General features: G+C 45.2%; 2 protein-coding genes across 3 annotated transcripts; both read right to left on the reverse strand.

Annotated features, from left to right (window-relative positions):
• Positions 1–1,733: 1,733 nt before the first annotated feature.
• Positions 1,734–8,195, reverse strand: zbtb8a (zinc finger and BTB domain containing 8A). 2 transcript variants are annotated; one of them, XM_066717258.1, is made up of 4 exons: positions 8,048–8,195; positions 4,964–5,844; positions 4,048–4,325; positions 1,734–3,867 (listed from the first exon to the last, which is right to left on the reverse strand). In XM_066717258.1, exons 1-4 carry the CDS (start codon positions 8,110–8,112, stop codon positions 3,532–3,534), a joined length of 1,560 nt encoding a protein of 519 aa, XP_066573355.1. In that variant the 5' UTR covers positions 8,113–8,195; the 3' UTR covers positions 1,734–3,531. The 2 variants fall into 2 exon arrangements, with proteins under 2 accessions (XP_066573355.1, XP_066573354.1); XM_066717257.1 differs by having other exon boundaries at positions 4,048–4,217; positions 8,048–8,183.
• Positions 8,196–9,284: 1,089 nt separating this feature from the next.
• Positions 9,285–21,481, reverse strand: zbtb8b (zinc finger and BTB domain containing 8B). Its single transcript, XM_066717263.1, has 4 exons — positions 21,404–21,481; positions 11,838–12,970; positions 11,346–11,524; positions 9,285–10,827 (listed from the first exon to the last, which is right to left on the reverse strand). The coding sequence occupies exons 2-4, from the start codon at positions 12,919–12,921 to the stop codon at positions 10,525–10,527; spliced, it is 1,566 nt and encodes a 521-aa protein (XP_066573360.1). The 5' UTR covers positions 12,922–12,970; positions 21,404–21,481; the 3' UTR covers positions 9,285–10,524.
• Between the last annotated feature and the right edge of the window lie 5,374 nt (positions 21,482–26,855).

Below are 26,855 nucleotides of genomic sequence, written 5' to 3' on the forward strand. Positions count from 1 at the left end.
TGTTTTACATGCTATGCACAAAAAACAGTCATATACAGTTGGACAGTTGACTGAATTGTCATCATTTTGGCTCTGTATGCCACCACAATGGATTTGCGAGAAAACAATCAAGATGTGCTTTAAGTGTAGACTTTCATCTTTAATTTGAGGGTCGTTACATTCAAATTGGGTGAACGGTGTAGGAATTACACCCATTTTTATATGTGGTCCCCCCAATTTTAGGGGCTCAAAAGTATTAGGACAAACTAACATAATCATTAATTAAATTCCAGAAGACCACAGACATCAACTGGTGGATAGAATAATTATTTCCCTGGTGAAGAAAACCCCCTTCACAACAGTTGGCCAGATCAAGAACACCCTCCAGGAGGTAGGCGTATCTGTGTCAAAGTCAACAATCAAGAGAAAACCTCACCTCACCAGAGTAAATACACAGGGTTTACCACAAGATATAAACCATTGGTAAGCCCCAAAAACAGGAAGACCAGATTAGAGTTTGCCAAAAAACATCTAAAGAACCCTGTACAGTTCTGGAACAACATCCTATGGACAGATGAGACAAATATCAACTTGTACCAGAATGATGAGAAGAGAAGAGTCTGGAGAAGGGAAGGAACTGCTCATGATCAGAAGCATACCACCTCATCTGTGAAGCATGTTATGGCATGGGCATGTATGGCTGCTGAGGGAACTGGTTCCCTTGTATTTATTGATGATATGACTGCTGACAAAAGCAGCAGGATGAATTCTGAAGTGTTTAGGGCTATATTATGTGCTAAGATTCAGCCAAATGCTTCAAACCTCATAGGACGGCACTTCACAGTGCAGATGGACAATGACCAGAAGCATACTGCGAAAGCAACCCAAGACTTTTTTAAGGCCAAGAAGTGGAATGTTCTGCAATGGCCAAGTCAATCACCTGACCTGAATCCAATTGAGCAGCATTTCACTTGCTGAAGGCAAAACTGAAGGTAAAACGCCCCAAGAACAAGCAGGATCTAAAGACACCCACAGTGCAGGCCTGGCAGAGCATCACCAGGGAAGAAACCCAGCATCTGGTGATGTCTATGGGTTCCAGACTTCAGGCAGTCATTGACTGCAAAGGATTTGCCACCGAGTATTGAAACTCATAATTTAATTCATGATTATGTTAGTTTGTCAAAATACTTTTCAGCCCCTAAAATGGGGGACCACATATAAAAATGGGTGTAATTCCTACACTGTTCACACAATTTGGATGTAACTACCCTCAAATTAAAGATGAAAGTCTGCACTTAAAGCATTGTTTCCTGTCAAATCTATGACAATTGTGTCACTGTCCAAATATGGACCTAACTGTACATATACAGAGTATATATTTTTATATATATAAAAAAAATGCAATTACAAAATGCAATGTGATGAAAACACACTCCCTAAAATGTGTCAAAAGAAATGTCTCGACAGATGCAGCACATAACTTAGTTACATGTAGTAAAAATTGCGATATTTCACAAAGTCCTAGGTACTGTATGGTGATTAACTCTAATTCTACGTCTTGATTTTGTTGATACAAAATATAATAATACAAAAATAAAAGTTATTTGTGTGTATATACATATCACCATTTAGAAGTTCAATGGTGATCGGGACAAGTTAGCTAACAAAAAGATACCTAACTTCATAACTACATTCTAACCATATTGACAACCATAATAAATAATTTAAAAGAAGTCGACAAACCATAAATCTCACCTGTTTATTTGTATTTATTTTTTTTCCACCTGACGGGTAGGGTCAATTGCAACGACCTTCCAGAGTTAGTACAGAACTGCGCACTTGACCAGTAAACTCATTATGAAGCCAACTCAGTCAATCAGCACACTGTCCTTCAACTGTTTATAAACATGTGTCCTTTATCTCATAATATTTTCCTATATTTGTGATAACATTTTATCAAAATAAGTAAAATATAAAAAAAGAAAAAAGAAAATTAGGGGGGTCCGCCTGTCAGTCCTGCTCACGGCCCAAAGTACATGCTTAGCCTGCTTATGCCTATAGCACCGGTTTTGTGTAATATTCTGCAATCCCATATTATTACACCGTCTCTGGTTGTGCTCATCCAGGTGTTGCATTTTTTGTTAGTTTTTTGTTTGTTCTGGTTTTAGTTTCCTGGAAGAGTGAATAAGGCTGGTCAGACTGATTTCTAAGTGGACAGTGACATCTAATGGACCATTTCTTTTATTGGTTTATTGGTGACAATTTCCTTCATTGGACCCACCTATTTTTATTTTTATTTCTATATTTATTTTCATTTTAAATGCTCCTGCAACTGGCTAATTAGAAATAAACTTTTGATATGTACCTATTCTGTCTGCCATTCAATCTCTATGAGTGCTGAACCCCTAAAAATAAATGGAAGGAAAAAACTGGATGGACTTGCATTGATGCCTGGAATAGGGGCATAGAGTTTCCCAGTTAGGTCCTAGTGCCTACAGCATCACTAGCATGCATAGCAGCCACATACTGCTAGTATTTCAAGAATATATGTTATATATTATATGTGTTAGAAATAAGACCCATTTTGTGTTGTCCCTAATTACACTAATGTGTTAAAATATTTTTTGCAAATGTAGTAACAAGTAAGTAAGTGTTTAAGTCAAATTAGTGATACATTGTAAGCAAAAAGTGATTCAAACCTACCAGCTTGTAGTTGTAAGACCAGGACCTTAAACCCAGCATCACACAGGCTAAACAGTGAACAGGCTAACGACCCTAAAATATAGCATTTCTTGTCTGTGAGCTTTGCTCTGCCTCCATCCTCTGAGAGCAGCTGTCTGGGGACAATGCTCTCTGATCTGTGTGACCAAGATGGGCATCGCAGTGGAGCATGGATCTTGGTTGGCACGACCTTAAAATATTAATTTTGAATGCCTAAGAACACAATACTTTAGCATTGTTGTTCTAAGACCTTCAATATGACACATTTCCCTCTTCTGGTTCTATGTACAAATGCCTATTTGGTTAATGTTTCCTGAATATACCATCAAGCACATAAACAACTTAACCACTTCATGCATTATTTTGAGTTTAGAATGTTCGTATGAAAGTTGGGATAAGAAAAACTTTAACTACCTTCAACAAAAAAGTGCAAATACAATGTTTTCTTGTTTTTTGTCTATCCTAATTCACACAAGTGCAAATTAGTAAAATTCATAATATGATGATCAAGACCTCATAGATCGTTCCTTCATGATCAAACACAAGCATGATGTGTTACTAAGTAAATCTGAGATTATATCAGTGGTGGGACTGCACATGAAAACATTTACAATAACTTTAGCAAATTGTTTTGTTTGCTACTGGTGACACCTACACCCGTAGCACTAAACAGAAAAGTTGAAATTGATTGAATGCTTTCTCCTTTTGGTGTATTTCCAAGATCTCCATTTGTATATATAAAATCTTGTAAAAATGCATTACACTTTCAACCTGGGCCTCAGTCGCATGCAAGCAGTGAAACAGTTCCTGCTCCCATAGGCAGGTGGCCCTCTAGCTGACCACGAGCTTTGTGTCCCTGTGCTCCAGCTCTTCGTCGCTGTCATCCACTTCCTGGATGATGAGGTCTGCCCCCGAGTCCTCCGCCAGCTCGTCCTCGTCCGTCATTGACCAGCTCTTCTCCCCTTCCTCATCCTCCTCCCCCATGTATGTTGCCCCGATGCTATTGGTCGAGTCAGTGCTGTCTATCACCACGCCATCGCAGCCCGTCTCCAGCAGGCAGTCGTTGCAGAGGCGGTACCTGCGCGTGCCCTCGCACACCACCCGCCCGCTCAGTTCCGTCACCTGCCGCTTGCATTTCCTGCAGATCAGCTTCCGGGCCTGGTGGATCTGCAGGGGACAGACAGGGGACACATTGGATACAATTGTACATAAAGTGTTGCATGCCTGAGACTCTAGGAAGGGGACGAGCAGAGATGTATGCTCGAAGACACACACACACACACACACACACACACACACACGCACCTGCAGTCACAGATATCTGCACAACAGGGAGACTCAACTCACGGTCTGGAAATGGCTGCGCAGGTGCTCCAGGCGGGTGAATCTCTTGGCACAGGCCTCGCAGGGGTAGGGGCGCTCCCCCGTGTGGCAGCGCAGGTGTCTCTTCAGGTCGGCCTTCCTCTTCACCGTGTGGGTGCAGAACGGGCACTTGAACCGCATCGTTGGGCACTCGTCTGGGCGAGAGACACAGCGGTCAACTGCAGGAGAGACTGAGAGGTGTGGCCACGGCCCTCCCTGCCTCTTTTCACACCAGACCCTGTTCTCGTCCTCAGGGCTTTCAACTATGACAAATTACAATATTTCCATGACATAATGCAACGCAAGGGTATCATTTTAAACAGTTTTTGGTTCCCTCAAAGCACTATAGAACAAAACCAGCCTGTTATTTAAATGTGCCGGACCACACTTGGAACTTTAAAGAAAGTTTGTGTAAGGGCTTTATCAAGCAAAACGATTTTCAAGGAATATATCAGTACTTTATCAATCTGTGAATGTAATTGTTTCTCTGGTGTGTGCAGCCAGTTGACCACAAAGAACAAGCAGGGCACAGTGCTGGGTAGGAGGGGTGCTGTCTTGTCTCACTCTTCACTCTTTTTCTGTCATCGTTCTGTTCTGTATCAAACCTTGTTCAGCTGATGGAACAAGGTGTGTTGTTGCAGGACAGAAAGCCGTTGTGTTACCATGTTGCTAGAAGTTGTGTTTAGCTAAAAGTAATAATGTCATCATGTTACTCATGTTTTACTCCTTTCACTTAAAATGTATATAACATAGCAGGAATCCTCCAGCGAGTCAGGAGTTTTCCACATGATCAGGCAACATCTAAATTGCATTGCATATCCAATAATCATTCAGTTTCAGATGTTTCAGATGTATGCATCCCACACCCTTCCAAAAACCTCCTAGGCATGAACCCTCTCACCTTTGTTGAAGAGCCCCACAACCCCAACAATGGTGGGCAGAGTGGCGTAAAGCTCGTCTGCTTTCTCTGCTTTGGGGCGGGAGGTTGCCCCCTTCTGGTCTGGAGGGGAGCGGGGCGTGGAGGTCCAGCCTTTCCTCTTCCCGGTACCCACAGCACCCGCCTCTGGCCCCAAGCTGAACTGGTACCCCCCAGGGGAGGAGTGCGGCTCAGGATCTGCACAACGCAGGGGTCTCCGTCCAGGCCGGCGGGGCTGGGGCTCGGGAGGGGAGATGCTGTGTTTGGGGAGCTCGGTTTCAGGAATGGCCTCCTTTTGGTAATCCAACTGAGGGCTGTACACCCGCCACGATGCAGGCTGCGACGGGCTGGGGTTTCTGAGCAGCACGGCCGAGTGGCCAGGTGAACAGACCTGGGCATCCCCGGCTCCCCTGGGCGTGCTCTCGGACAAGCTGAGGTAGCGGTCGTCATCCTCCTTGGCACTGATGTCCAGGGAGGACTTGATGAAGCCTTTGCAGTAGCTGATCACGTCTGTCATCTGTAGATAGCTGGCGGCCGACATGACCTCGATGACGTTGGTGCTGGTGAGGTCCAGCTGGCCCGAGTACACAAAGTCCAAGATGACGGTAAAGGTGTCTGGGCTGAAGACCTCAAAGGAGGCGCTGACTGGCTGCCCGTAGTCCTGGGCGCCCTGGGACAGCAGCATGCGGAAGTAGCCACTGCTGGCAAAGAGCACGTTGCGGTGTGCCTTGAAAAGCCGCCCCTCCACCAGCACGCTGCAGTCGCAGAAGAGTTCCTGTCGGCGCTGCTCGTCCAGCTGCTGCAGCAGGCGACTCTGGTGGCTGAAGGACATGTCAGCACTGGAAACCGAGATTCGAGACTGGTGACTGTGGTGGGGAGAGAGGAAGAGAGACGGGTGCAGAGGAGATTAATGTAGAGTTTTAATAAGATGAGTTAGCTGTGCTGGACTGATCGAGTCTGATCCTTCTGTGTATATGTCAGTCTATATCTGTAGATCTGTGTATCTATCTATGTATCTATCTATATCAGGGGTGGCTAACCCTGGTCCTGGAGAGTCGCAGGGTCTGCAGGTTTTTGTTTTATCCAGATCGTTAACTGCTTAATTGAACCAATTATGGGTGTTAATTAGGCAAAATGTCCCTGTGTTCAAGATATCCATTGATTGATAATTAAGAGGGACCTGGAAATCCTGCAGGATTGCGGCTCTCCAGGACCAGGGTTAGCCACCCCTGATCTATATGGTTATAGTGGTCAGCCCCAGAGGTATACCTGAGATTACTATAGTCATTATAGTATATAGTATATAGTCACTATAGTATAGTATAGTGGAATGGCCTCTGATCATCAATTTTATAGATCTGTCTATGATTGTGTATTTAGTGCAGAGCTGCCACATTAAAATGTATTTAAAACATATTTTATTGCTCAAGATTTGTTATTGCAAAATAATATATTTTTAAATTCACAGTTTTTAAAACAGTCTTTCAGTTGTTGGGGTTGAAATTGAATGGAAACAGGTAGACAAGGCTACAGAAAACACTGGCATTGGTAATAAATGTAATGTATTTTAAATGAATAATTCATTATTATATTTTCATAATGTTGAACAAAAGCGTCTTACAATCTTAGTCCCCTGTGTAGATCACTTTTGTTAAATTGTGTACTGTATAATTTTATACTTTGTCCAGGAACTCAATGAACAGTTAAACAAGAATGTGTTAATTACAGTACAAAATTCAAATAAATATACTGAGCATTGAGCAACATAATTCAGGTCAAGATACAGAAATCTTACACCAAATAATGCGTGGATTATACGGTCTGGTTAAATGCACTGGGGCGTATTGGCAACACCCGGGGACAACACTGCGATTCCCTTGGACAACCTCCTGCTTCCTTTTGTGCGATTTTGCTTTTCTTCCTAAGGGTGCAGTATACTGAACTGTAGACTTTGGCGTGTCCGCCCACGGTGCTCTCCGTGCTAGTGAGTGGCTGATCGGGGTGTCACTCAATGGAAACTGTCACAGACTGGATTACAGCAGCTACACCCGACTGACAGCATCGGGCGCTGGGGGAGTTCAGCTACAGAGAGACGGCGCTACAGAGGCAGCCAACACACACACACTCACACACACACACACACACACCGAAAGGCGAGGTCAGGGCTTATTATAAAGTTCCGCGTTTTTAATAGTAAACATATACATTCATATTTAGGAAACAACTATTTTTCCTTTGGCACAAAATCGGAGCCTGCATAGCTTCCCAACAAACCCTGGTAATTGCAAATATAAAAATGCACCCTTTTACCTTTGAAGTGCATTATAGAAATATCCTACTCCCTTCCTATCTGGTGTATCCTCTCTGCCATCCTGTCCTCACACTGAACAATGCAGAGAGCAGCATCGCCCGGGGACTGGCACTGTCGCCCGCTTAGCGCTGCCTATACAGACAATGAGCAAAGGATCCGTCCACATACAGACCAGACACACCACCACTTCGATATATCAAATCCCAGTCCTGTGCACACCTATGCAGCGTATAGGGGATATATATATATATATACATATATATATACACACGCATATATATTTATGTATCGTATAACAGGGGAGCTGCAGTAGCACAACAGAGAGCCCCGTGGGTACAGAATAGACGCCCACTTTACTGTACCAGCAATAACATTTTTTAATCAAATGCAGACTACTAAAGAGAAAGAAACCCATGAATGGCATGCAAAATGATGATATGTGTCTTTCCTGCCCACTCCACAGCCTCACCCCCCATCGCCTTAATCGGAACACCCGTTTCACCCAGTCGGCGAGAAAAAGCACCGCACTCAGCCCCCACCAGAGCCGCGTCGGGCGGACACGCAGTCCATCCTTTGCGGGGCGAAGGGTTTCCATCCCAGGCGTTAATCATCCGCCAGACCCGCTAACGCCCTAAACCCCGAGCGCCCTGCCTGCCTTCCTGCCTGCCTGCCTGCCTCCCTCTCTCCCTCCCTCTGCCTCTCCTCTTCTCTGCTCTTCAATCCTCGGTACCGACAGCGCTGCCAGCCGATCTACTCACAGCTGCCCCTGCTCCCCGGGTGTGTGTGACGATCCCTTCGTCCTCATTTCCGAGAGAATGTCCATTTGTATCTTATTTTCATTAATTGCAATAATGATATTAATAACACAATCTTTCTCCCCCGGCACCCTCTCCTCCTCCTCCTCCTCCTCCTGCTGCTGCTGCTGCTGCTGCGGTCTGATCCAGGGTAGACAGTTCCTGCTCAGCCCTAAAGACCAGAGCCCGGTTGTCGGACAAAAGGAGGCTGCGCTGACGTGGGTGTTAAGAGCGGAGCGCCCGAGGGCCGAGGAGACTTAAAGCCCCAGCGCACCCTTTACTGCAACCCGCCCCGGAGCCCCTGCCATCCCGCACACCTTACAGGTTTATTATCTTATGAGCACGTTTAGAAAGGTACGAAAGAAAACAGAAAGAGAGAAAGAAACTGTGTGAAAGACGCAGTGAAACGCGCATATTGGTTTTTCTCCCCATTTTAAAGGCATTCTCTGCCATGTATAGGCAATCATCACTAGACTGGACAGACGTGTAGTTTCAGATGAAGTGAGTCAGATGTTAACGCATAGGGACTTTTGCGCCAGTTTGTTTGGTTGGGACATAAAGGTTTATGGAAACCTGTTCTGAACGTCAGCGAATAAACCTGTCATCTGGGAAAGCTTCATATTTCTATAGTGTAACCCATACCACGATTCATGAACTTGGCATAACGCTTATCCCTGTATAGCTTAGTAATACAACACATGTCCATTACAGACAGTAGTAACAATCATAAGCACGCAGTCAATGGAAATGGAAATGTGTTGAGAGGAACGCACGGCCACCACCGTGGAGGAAAAAAAGTCCGCCTGCAAATCTTTGGTCCTTTAAGTCAGTAAGAATAAAGAAACAAGTTGAAGGTATACACTTGTCCTATTGATATAAAGAAATCGGAACCGCAGTGTATGATACTGTATATATTTATTGTACACATTCGCAGTGCAAATGACAAAAAAGCGGATACAACTGCAATTTGGAAGCGTTCTTTAATTAGCGCAGTCCTCAATTAATCTCTGGAAGTGTGTTTTACCTCATAATGGAGGGTACAATCTCTAATTCACAAGTGTCGCTAACATCCTAAATACCATTAATTTGAAATCCAATAAGTACGCAATGTTTTCGTACTACAGGAAGCCACGTGTTGTAACACGACTGGAGTCTTAAACTAAATGTAAAATAATAAATATTATAAAATAATAATCAATGCAACAAGAAATATATTTTATTTCACATTAAATACAACAACATACCTCACAGCAAACACTGTTTGGGGAATTTTATTTACAAAACATATCAAATATGAACGTGAACCACAAAACAAGACAATTAGACCATAATTTTATTTTTTTAGAAAAGTTAGAGCTCAGTGACTTTCAGTTATGATATTTTACCTTGTACATAAGGGCAAGCATTCTCCATAACAAGTATGGTCATCAGCTTCTCTTCTTCATAATTTAAATATCATTTGTTTATATTGCAACGAGTCTCATAAAGAACAAAAGAAGACATAGCTTTGGTGTTGGTCCATTGTGTTCTGTTATTTGACGTTCTGTTCACTTGGCTGTCAGCTGTTGTGTTTGTCAGGATTAAGCATGTGACGGTCAAGTTAGCTTCTGCACAGCCACTGTGCACTTTCAACAGCTCCACATAGGCAGGTGGGTGGTCCTGCAGAGACTGGAGACGGGCTGACTGGACCCACTGCAGTTACGAATGGGAGTGGGGGGGTGAGGTGGAAGGTGCTTACCAGTGTCCCACAACCCTAGTCCTGGAGAGCCTGCTCTACATTGCAGCTCATCCATCTCTGTCTGACCAATCTCTGTATGAGAGTCAGTGAACGTCTTATCTGGGTCTGTACAGTCTGGATGTCAACCGCTCCCTGTTAAACCTGCAGGACTCTGGCTCTTAGGGGCCGGGGCCGAGGAGCTCCCTGGAGCATTCCTGCATGGTGGAAGCCCAAAAGAAGTAGCTTGTATACAGACCAGAGAGAGCAGAGAAATCTACTGGGTAACTTGCCAGTACTGGGACACATCTCCTTGTCACTGAAAAGCAGACCCTCACTGCAGCACTTCTATACTAAACCGCTCAGCATGGAAGAACAGCAGACAGGGGACGGAGAGGGGAGCAGTCTCTTCCCTTACTGATGAATATCAAGTACCACTTCAGACTACTAATCCTTACCACACCCTCCACCCTATCAATAAGCAGACGGCCTGGAGAGAAGACCCCCAGTGTTACTCCTGGGAGCAGGATCCCGGGCTGCAGCCCTGAGCTTCCTTGTCCTGTAAACAGACGGGCCGCCACAGCCACCAGCCTCCCGCCCTCCTCAACGCCCCTCCTCCCCACAGACACCCACATCCTGCTTCTTCCATCACTTGCCAGGAACATCTCAGAGAGCGAGAGAGAGAGAGTGAGCGAGAAGGAGGGGGAGGGGTTGCGCCCCTCTCCTACTACATTAACCCCTCGCTCTCCGAGAGCTGCCTATGGAGCTCGTGCTTGTCGTCCAGGTCCTCCCCGGCCCCGGGCTCTGCATCCTCTGCCTCCTCCATATAGATGGGCCAATCACTGTCACCGTCGCTGCGCTCTGCGCCCTCTGATTGGCTGCTGAGGTTGATGGGCGTGGAGTCTTCATGGGTGGTGGTGACGCAGGTGCAGCCGTCGCAGAGGCCGAAGCGCTTCAGCCCGTGGGAGACCACCCCGCTGAACGTCCGCCGGCAACCCTTACACACAATGGGCCAGTTGGACCGGTGCACCTGGAAACACACAGACGGACATGGAGAAAGTTGCATGGACAATAAGAGGTTCAGCTCAATTTCAGTCCCACTATTGTATGAATCAACCACTCTACCCAGTGGTCCAAGTTCTTGATGGAGTTCTTCGTGGTATACTACAAAACATTCTAGTTTAGTTTATACTAAAATGTAAGAAGTGCATTAGACAGTTTATCACGCAATGTTAAGACATGTGGATGCTTGTCAATGCTAAGCAATGTGAAGATGTGTATCTTTTACAACAATAAGTTTGTTTTGTATGCATTTGCTTTTTACATGCTGTCATATTACAAAAAACAAAACAAAATCAAAAACAAAATTAATTAAATTAAATTAAAACAAGAGCAGATCAAACTGCCAGACAACGGGTCACCCTCATCTCCATCCCTATATCCTCAGAGAGAAAGACATGCTGAAAAAGACAGGCAGAGAGACAGACAGACACACCGAGGCGCAGACAGACGGATGAATGGATAGGCCCGGACGGTGGGGAGACTCACGCTGAGCGAGTGGCTGCGCAGGTGCTCCTGGCGGGTGAACCTCTTGCCGCAGGTCTCGCAGGGGTAGGGCCGCTCGCCCGTGTGGCAGCGGATGTGTCTCTTCAGGATTCCTTTCTGCTTGGCCGTGTAGGGGCAGAACGGGCACTTGTGCAGCTTCACAGGAATCACCAGCCCGTCTCCTGTAAAAAGCCACACAGCGGCCCAGATCCCTCTTTTAAAACACAAGATGATGATTTATTTGAGGCCTTGACCCTGTTTTGGGAGCTGAGTGATGACACTTCGTATTTTCCTTGTAATTTTGCTCCTTGTATCTGTGTTACATGCATAAAGCTGACCCGGAAAGACCCAGATAGATTTTGGACTGTATGATCTTTATTATCTCTGTGGATAAACTGCATACCCTGTAGCCAATGGGTAAGATGGGCAGTCAGCCCTACCTCTGAGACCCCCACCCAACCTCTACCTCAGGATCAATGCAAAGACACCCCTCACCTGTATCGTCTCCGTACCAGTCGCTGTGGATCTCCATGATGGAGGGCATCCCCAGACCCATCCCCTCTTCCGAACCCCCTCCGCGCCCCCCCACCACACCCCCGCCTAGGCTCTGAGCGAAGTGCTGGACCAGTTCCTCGCGCTTGGGGTTGGAGCCCCCCCGGAGCAGCACCTCCAGGAACTGCTTTACATGGTAGTTGTCGTATTGCAGAGGCGAGGGCTCACTGCCAGGGGGTGGGATGGAGGGGTGCGGCTTGTCATCATCAGTGGGTGGGGCATTGAAAAGGGGTGTGTACTTTCCCCCCGTTGAGCCCTCCCCTTCTTCGTCGGGGTCGAACTCGGTCTTGGGGTGTACCAGGCCCAGGAGGAAGCCTGAGGAGGAGGAGGAGTTGACCTTGTCAGTCAGGGGTGTTTTGATGGCCAGGTCCACCGGGTGGAAGCTGGAGAACTCCCCCTCTCCTCTGGAGCTCTCGCTCTCAGAGTCCCTGCTGGGGGGCAGGGGCGTGGGCAGGGCAGCCGGGCTGGGCTCATCTGGGCTGGAGTTGGTGCTGTCCTCCAGGGAGGTGGAGGCAGCAGCAGCAGAGGCAGATGTAGTGCCACTGTCCGCCAGTCCATCCCTGTCTCTCTCCCTCTCCCTCTCCCTCTCCTTCTCCCGCTCCCGTTCCCGTTCCCGCTCCCTCTCCCTCTCCCTCTCCCTCTCCCGGTTGCAGATCTCCAGCGAAGAACGGATATAAGTCTTGCAGAAATTGACCACATCGGTCATCTGCAGGTAGCTGGCGGCGGACATCACCTCGATGACGTTGTCACTGCGCAGGTCCAACCGGCCAGAGTACAGGAAGTCCAGGATGAGGGAGAAGGCCTCGGAGGTGACGATGTCCAGGGAGGCGGTACTGTGCCGCTGCCCGCTGTCCTGAAGGTAATGCACTAGCAGGGCCCGGAAGTATCCACTGCTGGCGAACAGGACGTTGCGGTGGGCCTTGAAGAGCCGCCCCTCCACGATCACGCTGCAGTCACAGAAGAAGTCCCTCTTGCGCTGCTCGTTCAGCTCGCACAGCAGCTTCGACTGGTATGACGGCACCTCCATCTTCACCCCTCCGGTGCGTGGCGTGGCTCTGCGTGGCTCTGCGCAGTCACTGGGGGACACACAGAGAGAGAAAATGAAAATACAATAATATGATTTAATAATAATAATAATAATAATAATTATGATGGATTCACCAGACAATCTGCAATCTGTTTCCCTGAAATATGTTTATATATTATATGTAAATATACTTTATAATAATTTAACTTGATAATAATAATGCTTTGTCTGTATTCCTCAGTGCTGCGCACTTGAATTCGGAGCTTGTCGGAGTCTGCACTCCCCTCCCCCACCCCTCACCCTGTTGTCACAGAGCCCGTCTGTGGCCCTGCAGGGTGGGTCACTGACCTATCCTGCATTAATACCCTCAGAAGCGGAGTGACCCAGGGGGCAGCCTGAAACACAAGTCCTCGCTCAGCTCAGCTCTGCCCTCAATCTAGACCCGCTGCCCTCCTTCCAAACCCCGACTCCATCTGTGTGGCTGCTGGGTTATTGTTACCCAAAACCTGATAAACCCTGACAAATGTAGGGATGATTTAGTGAATGGATTCAGCGTAATAAAACGAGCACGTGGCTGGACCCAAGAGGAAAGAAGGAATGGAGTCAGAGGCCCTTCACTGATCTGAGAAATCATACAAATAAGAAGGTATTCAGTTCCAAACACTTATAAAGTTAAAATAAATTGTTATAGGCTAATATATGACAAGAAGCAAATCAACCAAACCTGTTACATGGTTTAGAAATAAGATCTCCCAGTTTAGGCACAGTGTGATGTGAGTGCACACAGCTATTAAAAGTTTTCCTATTTGAGGTCATCAAAATCATCTCTATTAAAGCAAGACATTGAAAATACTGGGGAGTTATTCTGCATCACATAACACCCCCTTACACACACCTCCCCTCACGACCACTGAACTGTTGATTTCTGTGCCCGTATATACAGTGAGGGAAAAAAGTATTTTGTACATTTGCCCACTGACAAAGAAATGATCAGTCTATAATTTTAATGGTAGGTATATTTTAACAGTGAGAGACAGAATAACAACAAAAAAATCCAGAAAAACGCATTTCAAAAAAGTTATAAATTGATTTGCATGTTAATGAGGGAAATAAGTATTTGACCCCTTCGACTTAGTACTTGGTGGCAAAACCCTTGTTGGCAATCACAGAGGTCAGACGTTTCTTGTAGTTGGCCACCAGGTTTGCACACATCTCAGGAGGGATTTTGTCCCACTGCTCTTTGCAGATCCTCTCCAAGTCATTAAGGTTTCGAGGCTGACGTTTGGCAACTCGAACCTTCAGCTCCCTCCACAGATTTTCTATGGGATTAAGGTCTGGAGACTCCAGGACCTTAATGTGCTTCTTCTTGAGCCACTCCTTTGTTGCCTTGGCTGTGTGTTTTGGGTCATTGTCATGCTGGAATACCATCCACAACCCATTTTCAATGCCCTGACTGAGGGAAGGAGGTTCTCACCCAAGATTTGACGGTACATGGCCCCGTCCATCGTCCCTTTGATGCGGTGCAGTTGTCCTGTCCCCTTAGCAGAAAAACACCCCCAAAGCATAATGTTTCCACCTCCATGTTTAACGGTGGGGATGGTGTTCTTGTGGTCATTCCTCCTCCTCCAAACACGGTGAGTTGAATTGATGCCAAAGAGCTCGATTTTGGTCTCATCTGACCACAACACTTTCACCCAGTTCTCCTCTGAATGATTCAGATGTTCATTGGCAAACTTCAGACGGGCCTGTACATGTGCTTTCTTGAGCAGGGGGACCTTGCAGGCGCTGCAGGATTTCAGTCCTTCACGGCGTAGTGTGTTACCAATTGTTTTCTTGGTGACTATGGTCCCAGCTGCCTTGAGATCATTAACAAGATCCTCCCATGTAGTTCTGGGCTGATTCCTCACCGTTCTCATGATCATTGAAACTCCATGAGGTGAGATCTTGCATGGAGCCCCAGACCGAGGGAGACTGACAGTTATTTTGTGTTTCTTCCATTTGCGAATAATCGCACCAACTGTTGTCACCTTCTCACCAAGCTGCTTGGCGATGGTCTTGTAGCCCATTCCAGCCTTGTGCAGGTCTACAATCTTGTCCCTGACATCCTTGGACAGCTCTTTGGTCTTGGCCATGGTGGAGAGTTTGGAATCTGATTGATTGATTGCTTCTGTGGACAGGTGTCTTTTATACAGGTAACCAGCTGAGATTAGGAGCACTCCCTTTAAGAGAGTGCTCCTAATCTCAGCTCGTTACCTGTATAAAAGACACCTGGGAGCCAGAAATCTTGCTGATTGATAGGGAATCAAATACTTATTTCCCTCATTAACATGCAAATCAATTTATAACTTTTTTGAAATGCGTTTTTCTGGATTTTGTTGTTGTTATTCTGTCTCTCACTGTTAAAATACACCTACCATTAAAATTTTGTCAGTGGGCAAACGTACAAAATCAGCAGGGGAACAAATACTTTTTTCCCTCACTGTATAGTATTCCATATTCTAGTGAACCTGCCTTTCATCCTACATTAACTACACTGCACTCACAAACATCACAGACAGTAAAAGTTTGTGTCCTGCAGCATTTTATTAATTGATTGATTTTTTCCTCATAAACAAAAATAAAAAAGTCTCCTTTGATTCTCTGAAAATGTATTATATTGTCATTTACCCACGGACTGTTGATGAAACAATACAGCAAAATAACTTTAAAATAAGGTGGTGTGATTCCTCAATAATTAATATATGAATACCACAAGTTTAAAACATCAAACCCTCATAGTTCTGATGTTGAACACATGAACCCTAACCCTAAAACCTAACCCCAACCCAAGTATTATCCATGTGATTAACATCAAACCTCATATGAAGTATGACATATTCATGTGTTAATCCTGTGGTATTCATATATTAAATCATGAGGAATCACACCACCTTATTTTAAAGTGTGTCCAACAATGCTTGTCTAAAACAACAACAAAACTAAGAAAAATCAACACAGAGGTAATAAGATTAAGCAATAAAAACAAACATACCACTAAACAAAATCACAATATACGTCTTCTGAAGCTTTTGTCGCCCTCTGACACTAGATGAACATCAACAAATGACTGAAAGATATAGGCCTAATGTATTTAAAAAATAAGTTTAATGGTAAAACAACCCTGAGATAACCACCCAGACACAAAGTTAACATTGAATCAGTTACAGTTACATGAATTCAATGTTGATGTGTAACGTGTAACAATTTAACTTGTTTGCTCATTGAAAGTAGATTGAATCATTGTTCAATGTTGTGCATCTATTATTATTATTATTATTATTATTATTATTATTATTATTATTATTATGTTTTATGCAAACTAATATAGATGGAGGCCATGGTTAAAAGATACATATACACAGTGCAGGGCATAAGGGATTATAAATCAAATGTAGATGAGAAGAATGGACTTCTAGTACAATTGGCATAGATGTCTTAAATTTGAATTTGTGAATATTCATAATGTGAATTTAGACAGCCCTTACACCGTTGCATTTTACAATCAAGGGGCAAATGCAGTAATACAATGGCTCAACATATCTTAATAACTCCTTAAAAATAAAAATACAGGCAATATATTTTTTACATACAAATATTAAAACGCATCTGCCACTAAAGGGAAAGGTATACGTTTATAATACCAAAAATCTATTTTCAAATTAAATTATGCTGTTTATATTATTTGTTGTCTAATGCACAGCCTTTAATTTCTCATTATATATATATATATATATATATATATATATATATATATATACACTCACCTAAAGGATTATTAGGAACACCATACTAATACTGTGTTTGACCCCCTTTCGCCTTCAGAACTGCCTTAATTCTACGTGGCATTGATTCAACAAGGTGCTGAAAGCATTCTTTAGAAATGTTGGCCCATATTGATAGGATAGCATCTTGCAGTTGATGGAGATTTGTGGGATGCACATCCAGGGCACGAAGCTCCCGTTCCACCACATCCCAAAGATGCTCTATTGGGTTGAGATCTGGTGACTGTGGGGGCCAGTTTAGTACAGTGAACTCATTGTCATGTTCAAGAAACCAATTTGAAATGATTCGACCTTTGTGACATGGTGCATTATCCTGCTGGAAGTAGCCATCAGAGGATGGGTACATGGTGGTCATAAAGGGATGGACATGGTCAGAAACAATGCTCAGGTAGGCCGTGGCATTTAAACGATGCCCAATTGGCACTAAGGGGCCTAAAGTGTGCCAAGAAAACATCCCCCACACCATTACACCACCACCACCAGCCTGCACAGTGGTAACAAGGCATGATGGATCCATGTTCTCATTCTGTTTACGCCAAATTCTGACTCTACCATCTGAATGTCTCAACAGAAATCGAGACTCATCAGACCAGGCAACATTTTTCCAGTCTTCAACTGTCCAATTTTGGTGAGCTTGTGCAAATTGTAGCCTCTTTTTCCTATTTGTAGTGGAGATGAGTGGTACCCGGTGGGGTCTTCTGCTGTTGTAGCCCATCCGCCTCAAGGTTGTACGTGTTGTGGCTTCACAAATGCTTTGCTGCATACCTCGGTTGTAACGAGTGGTTTTTTCAGTCAAAGTTGCTCTTCTATCAGCTTGAATCAGTCGGCCCATTCTCCTCTGACCTCTAGCATCAACAAGGCATTTTCGCCCACAGGACTGCCGCATACTGGATGTTTTTTCCTTTTCACACCATTCTTTGTAAACCCTAGAAATGGTTGTGCGTGAAAATCCCAGTAACTGAGCAGATTGTGAAATACTCAGACCGGCCCGTCTTGCACCAACAACCATGCCACGCTCAAAATTGCTTAAATCACCTTTCTTTCCCATTCAGACATTCAGTTTGGAGTTCAGGAGATTGTCTTGACCAGGACCACACCCCTAAATGCATTGAAGCAACTGCCATGTGATTGGTTGGTTAGATAATTGCATTAATGAGAAATTGAACAGGTGATCCTAATAATCCTTTAGGTGAGTGTATATGTGAACAACTTCAGATGTGTGATCACCAGGGCGGCTCGGGCGCCACTGGAAGTTTTATTACTGTATTTCTCAGGACCGCAACCTGGCACAACCTCATTATAATGCATTGTGCAGTGACGTTTCTCATATAAACTTTAGATGTGCTTAGGTCATATTCTTCTAAGTTATTAAAGCCTACGTATTGTAAAAGTCGTGGTTGCCTTTTAATGCCAACCGCGATTAATTGCAAAACGCCTGTCAACGACACAGGCGCAGATGCCCTGAAAGCCTTTTTATGTAGAACCCCGAATGTAACAACTTCCCCACAGACCGACACACTGCACACACAGACCGACACACTGTACTCACAGACCGACACACTGTACTCACAGACCGACACACTGTACACACAGACCGACACACTGTACTCACAGACCGACACACTGTACACACAGACCGACACACTGCACACACAGACCGACACACTGCACACACAGACCGACACACTGCACTCACAGACCGACACACTGCACACACAGACCGACACACTGCACACACAGACCGACACACTGCACACACAGATCGACACACTGTACACACAGACCGACACACTGTACACACAGACCGACACACTGTACTCACAGACCGACACACTGTACACACAGACCGACACACTGTACTCACAGACCGACACACTGTACACACAGACCGACACACTGTACTCACAGACCGACACACTGCACACACAGACCGACACACTGTACACACAGACCGACACACTGTACACACAGACCGACACACTGCACACACAGACCGACACACTGCACACACAGACGGACACACTGTACACACAGACCGACACACTGTACACACAGACCGACACACTGCACACACAGACCGACACACTGTACTCACAGACCGACACACTGCACACACAGACGGACACACTGCACACACAGATCGACACACTGCACACACAGACCGACACACTGTACTCACAGACCGACACACTGTACACACAGACCGACACACTGTACTCACAGACCGACACACTGCACACACAGACCGACACACTGTACTCACAGACCGACACACTGTACACACAGACCGACACACTGCACACAGACGGACACACTGTACACACAGACCGACACACTGCACACAGACGGACACACTGTACACAGACCGACACACTGTACACACAGACCGACACACTGCACACACAGACCGACACACTGCACACACAGACCGACACACTGCACACACAGACCGACACACTGCACACACAGACCGACACACTGTACTCACAGACCGACACACTGCACACACAGACCGACACACTGCACACACAGACCGACACACTGCACACACAGACCGACACACTGCACACACAGACCGACACACTGTACACACAGACCGACACACTGTACTCACAGACCGACACACTGCACACACAGACCGACACACTGTACTCACAGACCGACACACTGTACACACAGACCGACACACTGTACACACAGACCGACACACTGCACACAGACGGACACACTGTACACACAGACCGACACACTGCACACACAGACCGACACACTGCACACAGACGGACACACTGTACACACAGACCGACACACTGTACTCACAGATCGACACACTGCACACACAGACCGACACACTGTACTCACAGACCGACACACTGCACACACAGACCGACACACTGTACACACAGACCGACACACTGCACACACAGACCGACACACTGCACACACAGACCGACACACTGCACACAGACGGACACACTGTACACACAGACCGACACACTGCACACACAGACCGACACACTGCACACACAGACGGACACACTGCACACACAGACCGACACACTGCACACACAGACGGACACACTGCACACACAGACCGACACACTGCACACACAGACGGACACACTGCATACACAGACGGACACACTGCACACACAGACCGACACACTGCACACACAGACGGACACACTGCACACACAGACGGACACACTGTACACACAGACCGACACACTGCACACACAGACCGACACACTGCACACACATACGGACACACTGCACACACAGACCGACACACTGCACACACAGACCGACACACTGTACTCACAGACCGACACACTGTACACACAGACCGACACACTGCACACAGACCGACACACTGTACTCACAGACCGACACACTGTACTCACAGACCGACACACTGCACACACAGACCGACACACTGCACACACAGACGGACACACTGTACACACAGACCGACACACTGTACACACAGACCGACACACTGCACACACAGACCGACACACTGTACTCACAGACCGACACACTGCACACACAGACCGACACACTGCACACACAGACCGACACACTGTACTCACAGACCGACACACTGTACACACAGACCGACACACTGCACACAGACGGACACACTGTACACACAGACCGACACACTGCACACAGACGGACACACTGTACACACAGACCGACACACTGTACTCACAGATCGACACACTGCACACACAGACCGACACACTGTACTCACAGACCGACACACTGCACACACAGACCGACACACTGTACTCACAGACCGACACACTGTACACACAGACCGACACACTGCACACACAGACCGACACACTGCACACACAGACCGACACACTGCACACAGACGGACACACTGTACACACAGACCGACACACTGCACACACAGACCGACACACTGCACACACAGACGGACACACTGCACACACAGACCGACACACTGCACACACAGACGGACACACTGCACACACAGACGGACACACTGCACACACAGACGGACACACTGCACACACAGACGGACACACTGCACACACAGACCGACACACTGCACACACAGACGGACACACTGCACACACAGACCGACACACTGCACACACAGACGGACACACTGCATACACAGACGGACACACTGCACACACAGACCGACACACTGCACACACAGACGGACACACTGCACACACAGACGGACACACTGTACACACAGACCGACACACTGCACACACAGACGGACACACTGCACACACATACGGACACACTGTACACACAGACGGACACACTGTATATGGACGCGCAGAGTTTCAGTGCTCTGGCTCGGGATGCTCGCCGGGTCAGCGGGGGACAGAGACGTCTCTCCGCCGGGGGACAGAAACGTGTTGCGCACGTCAGCTCAGCTCGTCCGCACTTTGACAGGTAGCGGCGACAGGCGAGGGGACAGTCAGTGCGGGAAGCAAATGCCGAGCGACCGGAGCGCAGAGAAAAAAGGTATGCAGGGAAAATGCAATACGTCAACAAAACATATATACTCTGTCCCCGTGTTTTATGCACAGGGTGAATGATTTCCCATTTAGCGAGCGGTAGCTGGTCTCCTGCAATTTAAATAGCGTCAAGAAGAAGCGGATTCTCACCTTCGCACCGAAGATTGCCTTCCTTTGTCGATGCTACCTAACTTCCTTTTTTTTCTTGCACAAACGCCACGCTTATCACTTGACACACGACACCGCCCGCTCCTGGCCCAGTGTGTCGCTCTATTCCACCAATCAGCGACGAGTATGCATCTGGAGGCGGGTTTTAATAAAACTCGGTTCGGTTGAGAAAAAGACAAAAGAGAGTCTCTGCTAGGGCTTCTGGGAGACGTAGTTTGGTTTAGTGTAAATGCAAATTAATAAATTACAGACTCCACTTATTTGCAGACTATATATCAGTAAAAGTAGTTTAATTGTGTAGTGGATCCGTTATCCACAGAGACTCAGAACTCTCAGCTTCGAATATTTTTTTCAATGCATGCAAGGGAAGAGCACCCTATCTCTCATGAAGCAATAAACTCTTAAAGCATTGGCAAATATATACATGTAGTTTTGATGGGTGTATTGGTTGGGAGGGCACACAATGCACTTGGTGGGACCTGGGAGGGTCTGATCTATCACCCACAATCATTTGATATTGGTGTAAGTTAGACACACAAATGGATTGGAGATATGTTTTCTTGATTGACCAATTTCTGAGCAGGAGTTACCATTTGTTTCAGGATTCCTTTGTTATTTATGCAGGCAGGCAAACAACAGTTATACCCAACTCCTGAGTGTCTGCAAGTTTGACTGGCAAAACCAGTTTCTGAACGAGAGCTGTACCCAGCTATTGTCTTTATGCAAACTTGGTCCCCAACCCTTCTGCAATTGTTAATGCAAAATCTAGTCTGTCTCTAAGAAAGTTCATTTTTAACTCTTCAGTTGCAAAACATGCAACTGCTCTTCTAATACACCACTTTAAATAAATGTTTAAATCTGTTAAATTCATGTTAATTAAATGCAAATATCCATTCATTTTATGAACTGAAACCCTTATTAAATACAATTTAATTTGGATAACTGCATAATGCAACCCACGTGTGCTGTCAACAGTTTTTACCTTCTACCTTCTATGCAGATGATGCCCAGTTCTTCCTGTCTTTTTCATCTTCTGACACCTCATCCCCTCTTGCATCTCTTCCAGTCTGTTTGCTATTTCCTCCTGGAAGCACTCACATCACCTCAACCTTTCTAAATGTGCTCTGCTCTTCTTTCCCTTCTCCTGCTCACAATCTACTGATCTCTCAATTTAAATCTACCACTCTCTCTCCCTCATCATCCTCTAAGAATCTTAGAGTAACCATTGACCACCTCCCCCTATCCTACTCCCACCATCACCACGCTGACACGTACCTGACAATTCTTCCTGAGCAACATACGCAGAATCTGCTCCTTCCTCACCGACAAACCGACCTGAACTCTGGTTCTCTCTGGCCTGGATTACTGCAGCTCCCTCCTGGCTAGTCTGCCTGCATTTGCTACCTGCCCGCTCCAGCTCATCCAGAACTCGGCTGCTCGTCAGATTAACTTCACCTGCTCTCCATTCCTGCTCCTCCAGAGCCCACTCCTTTTCAACCTTTCCACTGAGGTCAGGACAGCAGAGTCCCTGACCACACTATTCAGACAGTACTTGTAATATAGCTTCTTATTCTCCCGAGCTGTTCAGCACTCTTGTAATTTCACACTTTATATAACTATACTTCCTTATGCTCCTGCTTACTTGTGTATTGTTAGTTCTGCTTGTATTTTACTGTGATTTACTGTGACACCCTCTCTTTTTCACATACCTAAGACTTAACTGCATCATGTCTGTAACTGAACTAGGATGCATTATAATCTCTATTAATTAACTATACTTTTGCAATGCTTTGTACTTTGTATTGATTATACTACTGTAATTCTTACATTCAATTTTGTATTGATTTGTATCAACTGCCCTGGATAAGTGCATCTGACAATAAATAAATAAATAAATAAATAAACATAGTCACAAGATCTACACTAAGGTACTGTATAACATTTAAAATAACTTTATGCCAAATGTTATACTGTACTTCAACTTTTAAACCTGTGGGATGCCATAAAGTAGTGTTTGCATTAATATTGCTGTATAAATTGGTTTCGTATTTCTGTTTTGTAAAGTACTGGCCTACAGTACAGTACATTTGACCCAACATGCTATATGGTAACTTAGTTGTTTGTTTATCTGTACTGCATATATATGGACAAATTAATAGAAAGAGACAGAATAACAGAATGACAAAACTGGTTCAATGGTTATAGTTATGATAAAAATGTACAGGAGGCTACTTTTTATTTGTGGTGGGTCCATTCCAAGGTGGCTCCAGCAGAGGGAGCCAGATCTCTGAAATGGGGATAGATAGAGAAATCTGAATTTATACCAAAAGTATTGGCGTCTCTGACTGCATAAAGAAAAATAACAAAATTAAAATGCTTAAAAAAAAAACTTTTCACAATATTTGTTTTAGTAGGCGAAAGTACATGCAATGCTGTAACCAGTGACAGTTCCTACGGCAGCACTGTTACAAGTTGCTCATTTCCTGAGCGGCCTGCTGCAGTTCACCCCAGAGGCGTTTGGTGGAATTGAGGTCAAGACTCTGCGCAGGGCTGTGACGTGTTTTCTGTGCTATTCTCCTGGGACTACTGTGCCTCACTGCCAGAGGTGTGGCATATTGATAGTGTGTTATGGCATTGGTAGATGCACAAGGCCTCACAGTAAACCTCCATCCATGCTGAAGGAACACAGAACCCTACACATCAATCAAGCCAATACAAAGTGCACAATCTTCACATACGGTATAAGACCAGTAGTGTACTTTTAGAATACAGTTGTCTATGTTTTCCTGTACTTAAAACTCATTACAGGTTCTTATAACACCCCCTGTCCCTTAATGGTGCTGAGGACTGTTGAGGATAGTGGTGAAGTTGTGCGAATTAATTATTCATGACAGAAACATAAAAACCCATTCCATAGAAACAGATTATACATAAATGTATTCTGTACAAACCAACAATATTCTGTGCTACTCAAGCCTATCGTATTGTTGTCCTGCACCTTCTTTTCGATATTTTGCTGTACTATAACAAATTACATGAAGTGTCATTCTGCATTTGATTGTGAAAACCACTTCCTATTATGTAACTGGGTTTTGCTGTATCTTGATGTAACAAGTCGTTACTTTCTAAGTTTTGCTGCAAGGGAGTCGCCCTGTAAGTGGTCAGCCTAACAAATAAGTTAATAAATAGATAGACAGATAAAACAGTAATAAAGTTGGAAGACATTTACCATGTTTATTATCACAGTACTGCACAGTTCAATGGGAAGTTGTGCACAAATTGTATTTCTCTGCTTTAATATTGCAAGAGTATTGCATCACTTTATAAAAGTGTGTTTGTTATTTTTGGGAAAAAAAAGTGGGGGATGAAATGTGATCTCACATCATTAAGACTTACAGTGAGAAAGGCAGTGAACAAGGCTGCCCGGCGTGCTGACGTGTGCAGTGAAATACAGGCTTCTCCCCCATTGTACAGGCGGCGATTGATCGGCAGTGTACAATGGCCTGTCCCTCACAAGGCCCATTCAGCACAGCTACAGAATCGGCATTTGCCCGCATTGTCCGCAGCGGATACATGTTTATTTGCTTTGTGCTTAAAGAAAACTTTTTTCTTTTTTTTTTGTCTGTTGGACTGAGAAAAGTAAACGTAGAGTTCCTGTGTGCCGCACCCACATAACAATCCATCACATTCAGAAGCCTTATAAAGGGGTCGCAGGGCTGCTTATTTGTTTAAAAATTTTCCCATGGTAAACTTGTGCTGCACAAAGATGGTGCGGTTACTTGCGCTGCAGTACACAAAACCACAGAGTTATAATTCAGGCAAGCGGCAGACACAGACACAGTCTTATATCTCTTTTCTGAAATGTATATAGGCATATATACCATATAACCCAAAACCCAAATCAAACCATAACCCTACGCCCAAATGCAACTCGGAACCCTAACCGTCTGCCTGACTAAATCCAACAACAACCCCAACAACATGCTTCCCCGGCCCCTTGAACCTGATCACAAATTCCAGTTCCACCCTCACCCTGACCCCTGACCCTCACCCTCAACATCAGCTGACTCCTAACAATACACGTACGTCAACTGTCCACCTGCCTCTCACACTCATTTGAAAGCTTTATTACAACAAGAATAATAATAATAATAATAATATAGGAGTCTTGGAGCCTCACTTCATTCACAATTAATTGCAGAGTCCTTATGCACAGTTTGCTCTATCCATTTTAATATTCTCTGAGTTTTATTGAATTTAGGCAGTTCAGTCAAAATGCCCAATTATATAAAGTGCACACACACAAAAAATGTGTAGAATATTATTATTATTTTTTTGGTGGGGGGGATCTGGAGACAGCAAACCCCCTAGTCTGACAAAGCCTTGTTAAAATTCAATAGAACTTCTTTGCTACCCCTCCTCTCTCCTTGAATGCATAACTTCAATGAAACTTCTGATTAATTTCAGAATCCAAATATATATATATGATTTTGTTCCCAACATGGTCCTCTCTCATTGATCTGGCGTGACAGAGTTCTGCGATGGGGAGGATGTGGAGGGGGGGTGGGCTGTGAACCAACCAACCAGCAGGATGTTAATAGGATGGGCGCCCTTTTCCAGTTTGAAGACAGCACTTTCGTCTGTGGTTACAGCAGAGGGGGAAATCTCTAGTTTGAGAGCCCAATCCTCTGTAATTACCTCTTAATTTACATTTGGATTTTTTTTTGTAAGGTTTTGTTTTTTTCTCCTACTCCTTCTTCTTCTTCTTCATCTTCTATTTCTTCTTCCTCGCCTTCTTTTTTCTTTCCCCTTCTTTGAAAGGCTGATTGCTGCCAGAAATAAACACGTCAGCCTTTTATTATTTTATATTTAGAATGTGAAAATAATAATAATTTAAGCCCTTGTGGCCACAAACTTCCTGCAGTATATGTTGTGAAGAGAGCCCCTCTTTATTGTCTGGGTTTCCCTCTGCACGGGAGTCATTAAACCCAGGACCCCCCCCACCTCCATCTCCTATATCACACAGCCTCTCGCAGCTCTGACACACACATTCCTCTCTCCCTTAAGCCTCTGTGACTGAACTTGCTGAAACACCACATCAAAACTAAGCGCAGAAATGCCTTTGCCAGTATCATTTGCAGCGCCATTCGATTTAGCCTTTGAAGTGCTTGTTTCCATGCAAGAGAGCAGTGAAAAATACCCTCTACAGAAACCCTGTCTGGAGCGCTGCTTAGTTTACCGTTGAGGCTGCTGTTGGAGTAAGCTTTGAAGAGGCCAGCACGTACTGCCTCTACCAAGAAGAATGAGTTTAACAAGCACAAGTAGCAGAATTCACCATCCGAGCTTTGGGAGAGACCAGAGATAAACCTCAGTAATGGACACTGATATCTTCTGTGGGGTATTTATTTATGTATGTCTGTATTTATTTATTTAA

The sequence above is a fragment of the Amia ocellicauda genome, chromosome 11, assembly GCF_036373705.1.
Source record: "Amia ocellicauda isolate fAmiCal2 chromosome 11, fAmiCal2.hap1, whole genome shotgun sequence".
Taxonomy (NCBI): domain Eukaryota; kingdom Metazoa; phylum Chordata; class Actinopteri; order Amiiformes; family Amiidae; genus Amia; species Amia ocellicauda.

Bases quoted from the DNA above. Each gene is read 5' to 3' on its own strand.
- zbtb8a (XM_066717258.1), bottom strand. From the start codon at position 8,112: ATGGACATTCTCTCGGAAATGAGGACGAAGGGATCGTCACACACACCC. The intron at 5,845-8,047 runs GTGAGTAGATCG...TCCCCACCACAG, and splicing joins CCCGGGGAGCAGGGGCAGCT to TCACCAGTCTCGAATCTCGG. The intron at 3,868-4,047 runs GTGAGTTGAGTC...TGTCCCCTGCAG, and splicing joins TGCGCAGCCATTTCCAGACC to ATCCACCAGGCCCGGAAGCT.
- zbtb8b (XM_066717263.1), bottom strand. From the start codon at position 12,921: ATGGAGGTGCCGTCATACCAGTCGAAGCTGCTGTGCGAGCTGAACGAG. The intron at 11,525-11,837 runs GTGAGGGGTGTC...GGCTTTTTACAG, and splicing joins CTGGTACGGAGACGATACAG to GAGACGGGCTGGTGATTCCT. The intron at 10,828-11,345 runs GTGAGTCTCCCC...GTGTGTTTCCAG, and splicing joins TGCGCAGCCACTCGCTCAGC to GTGCACCGGTCCAACTGGCC.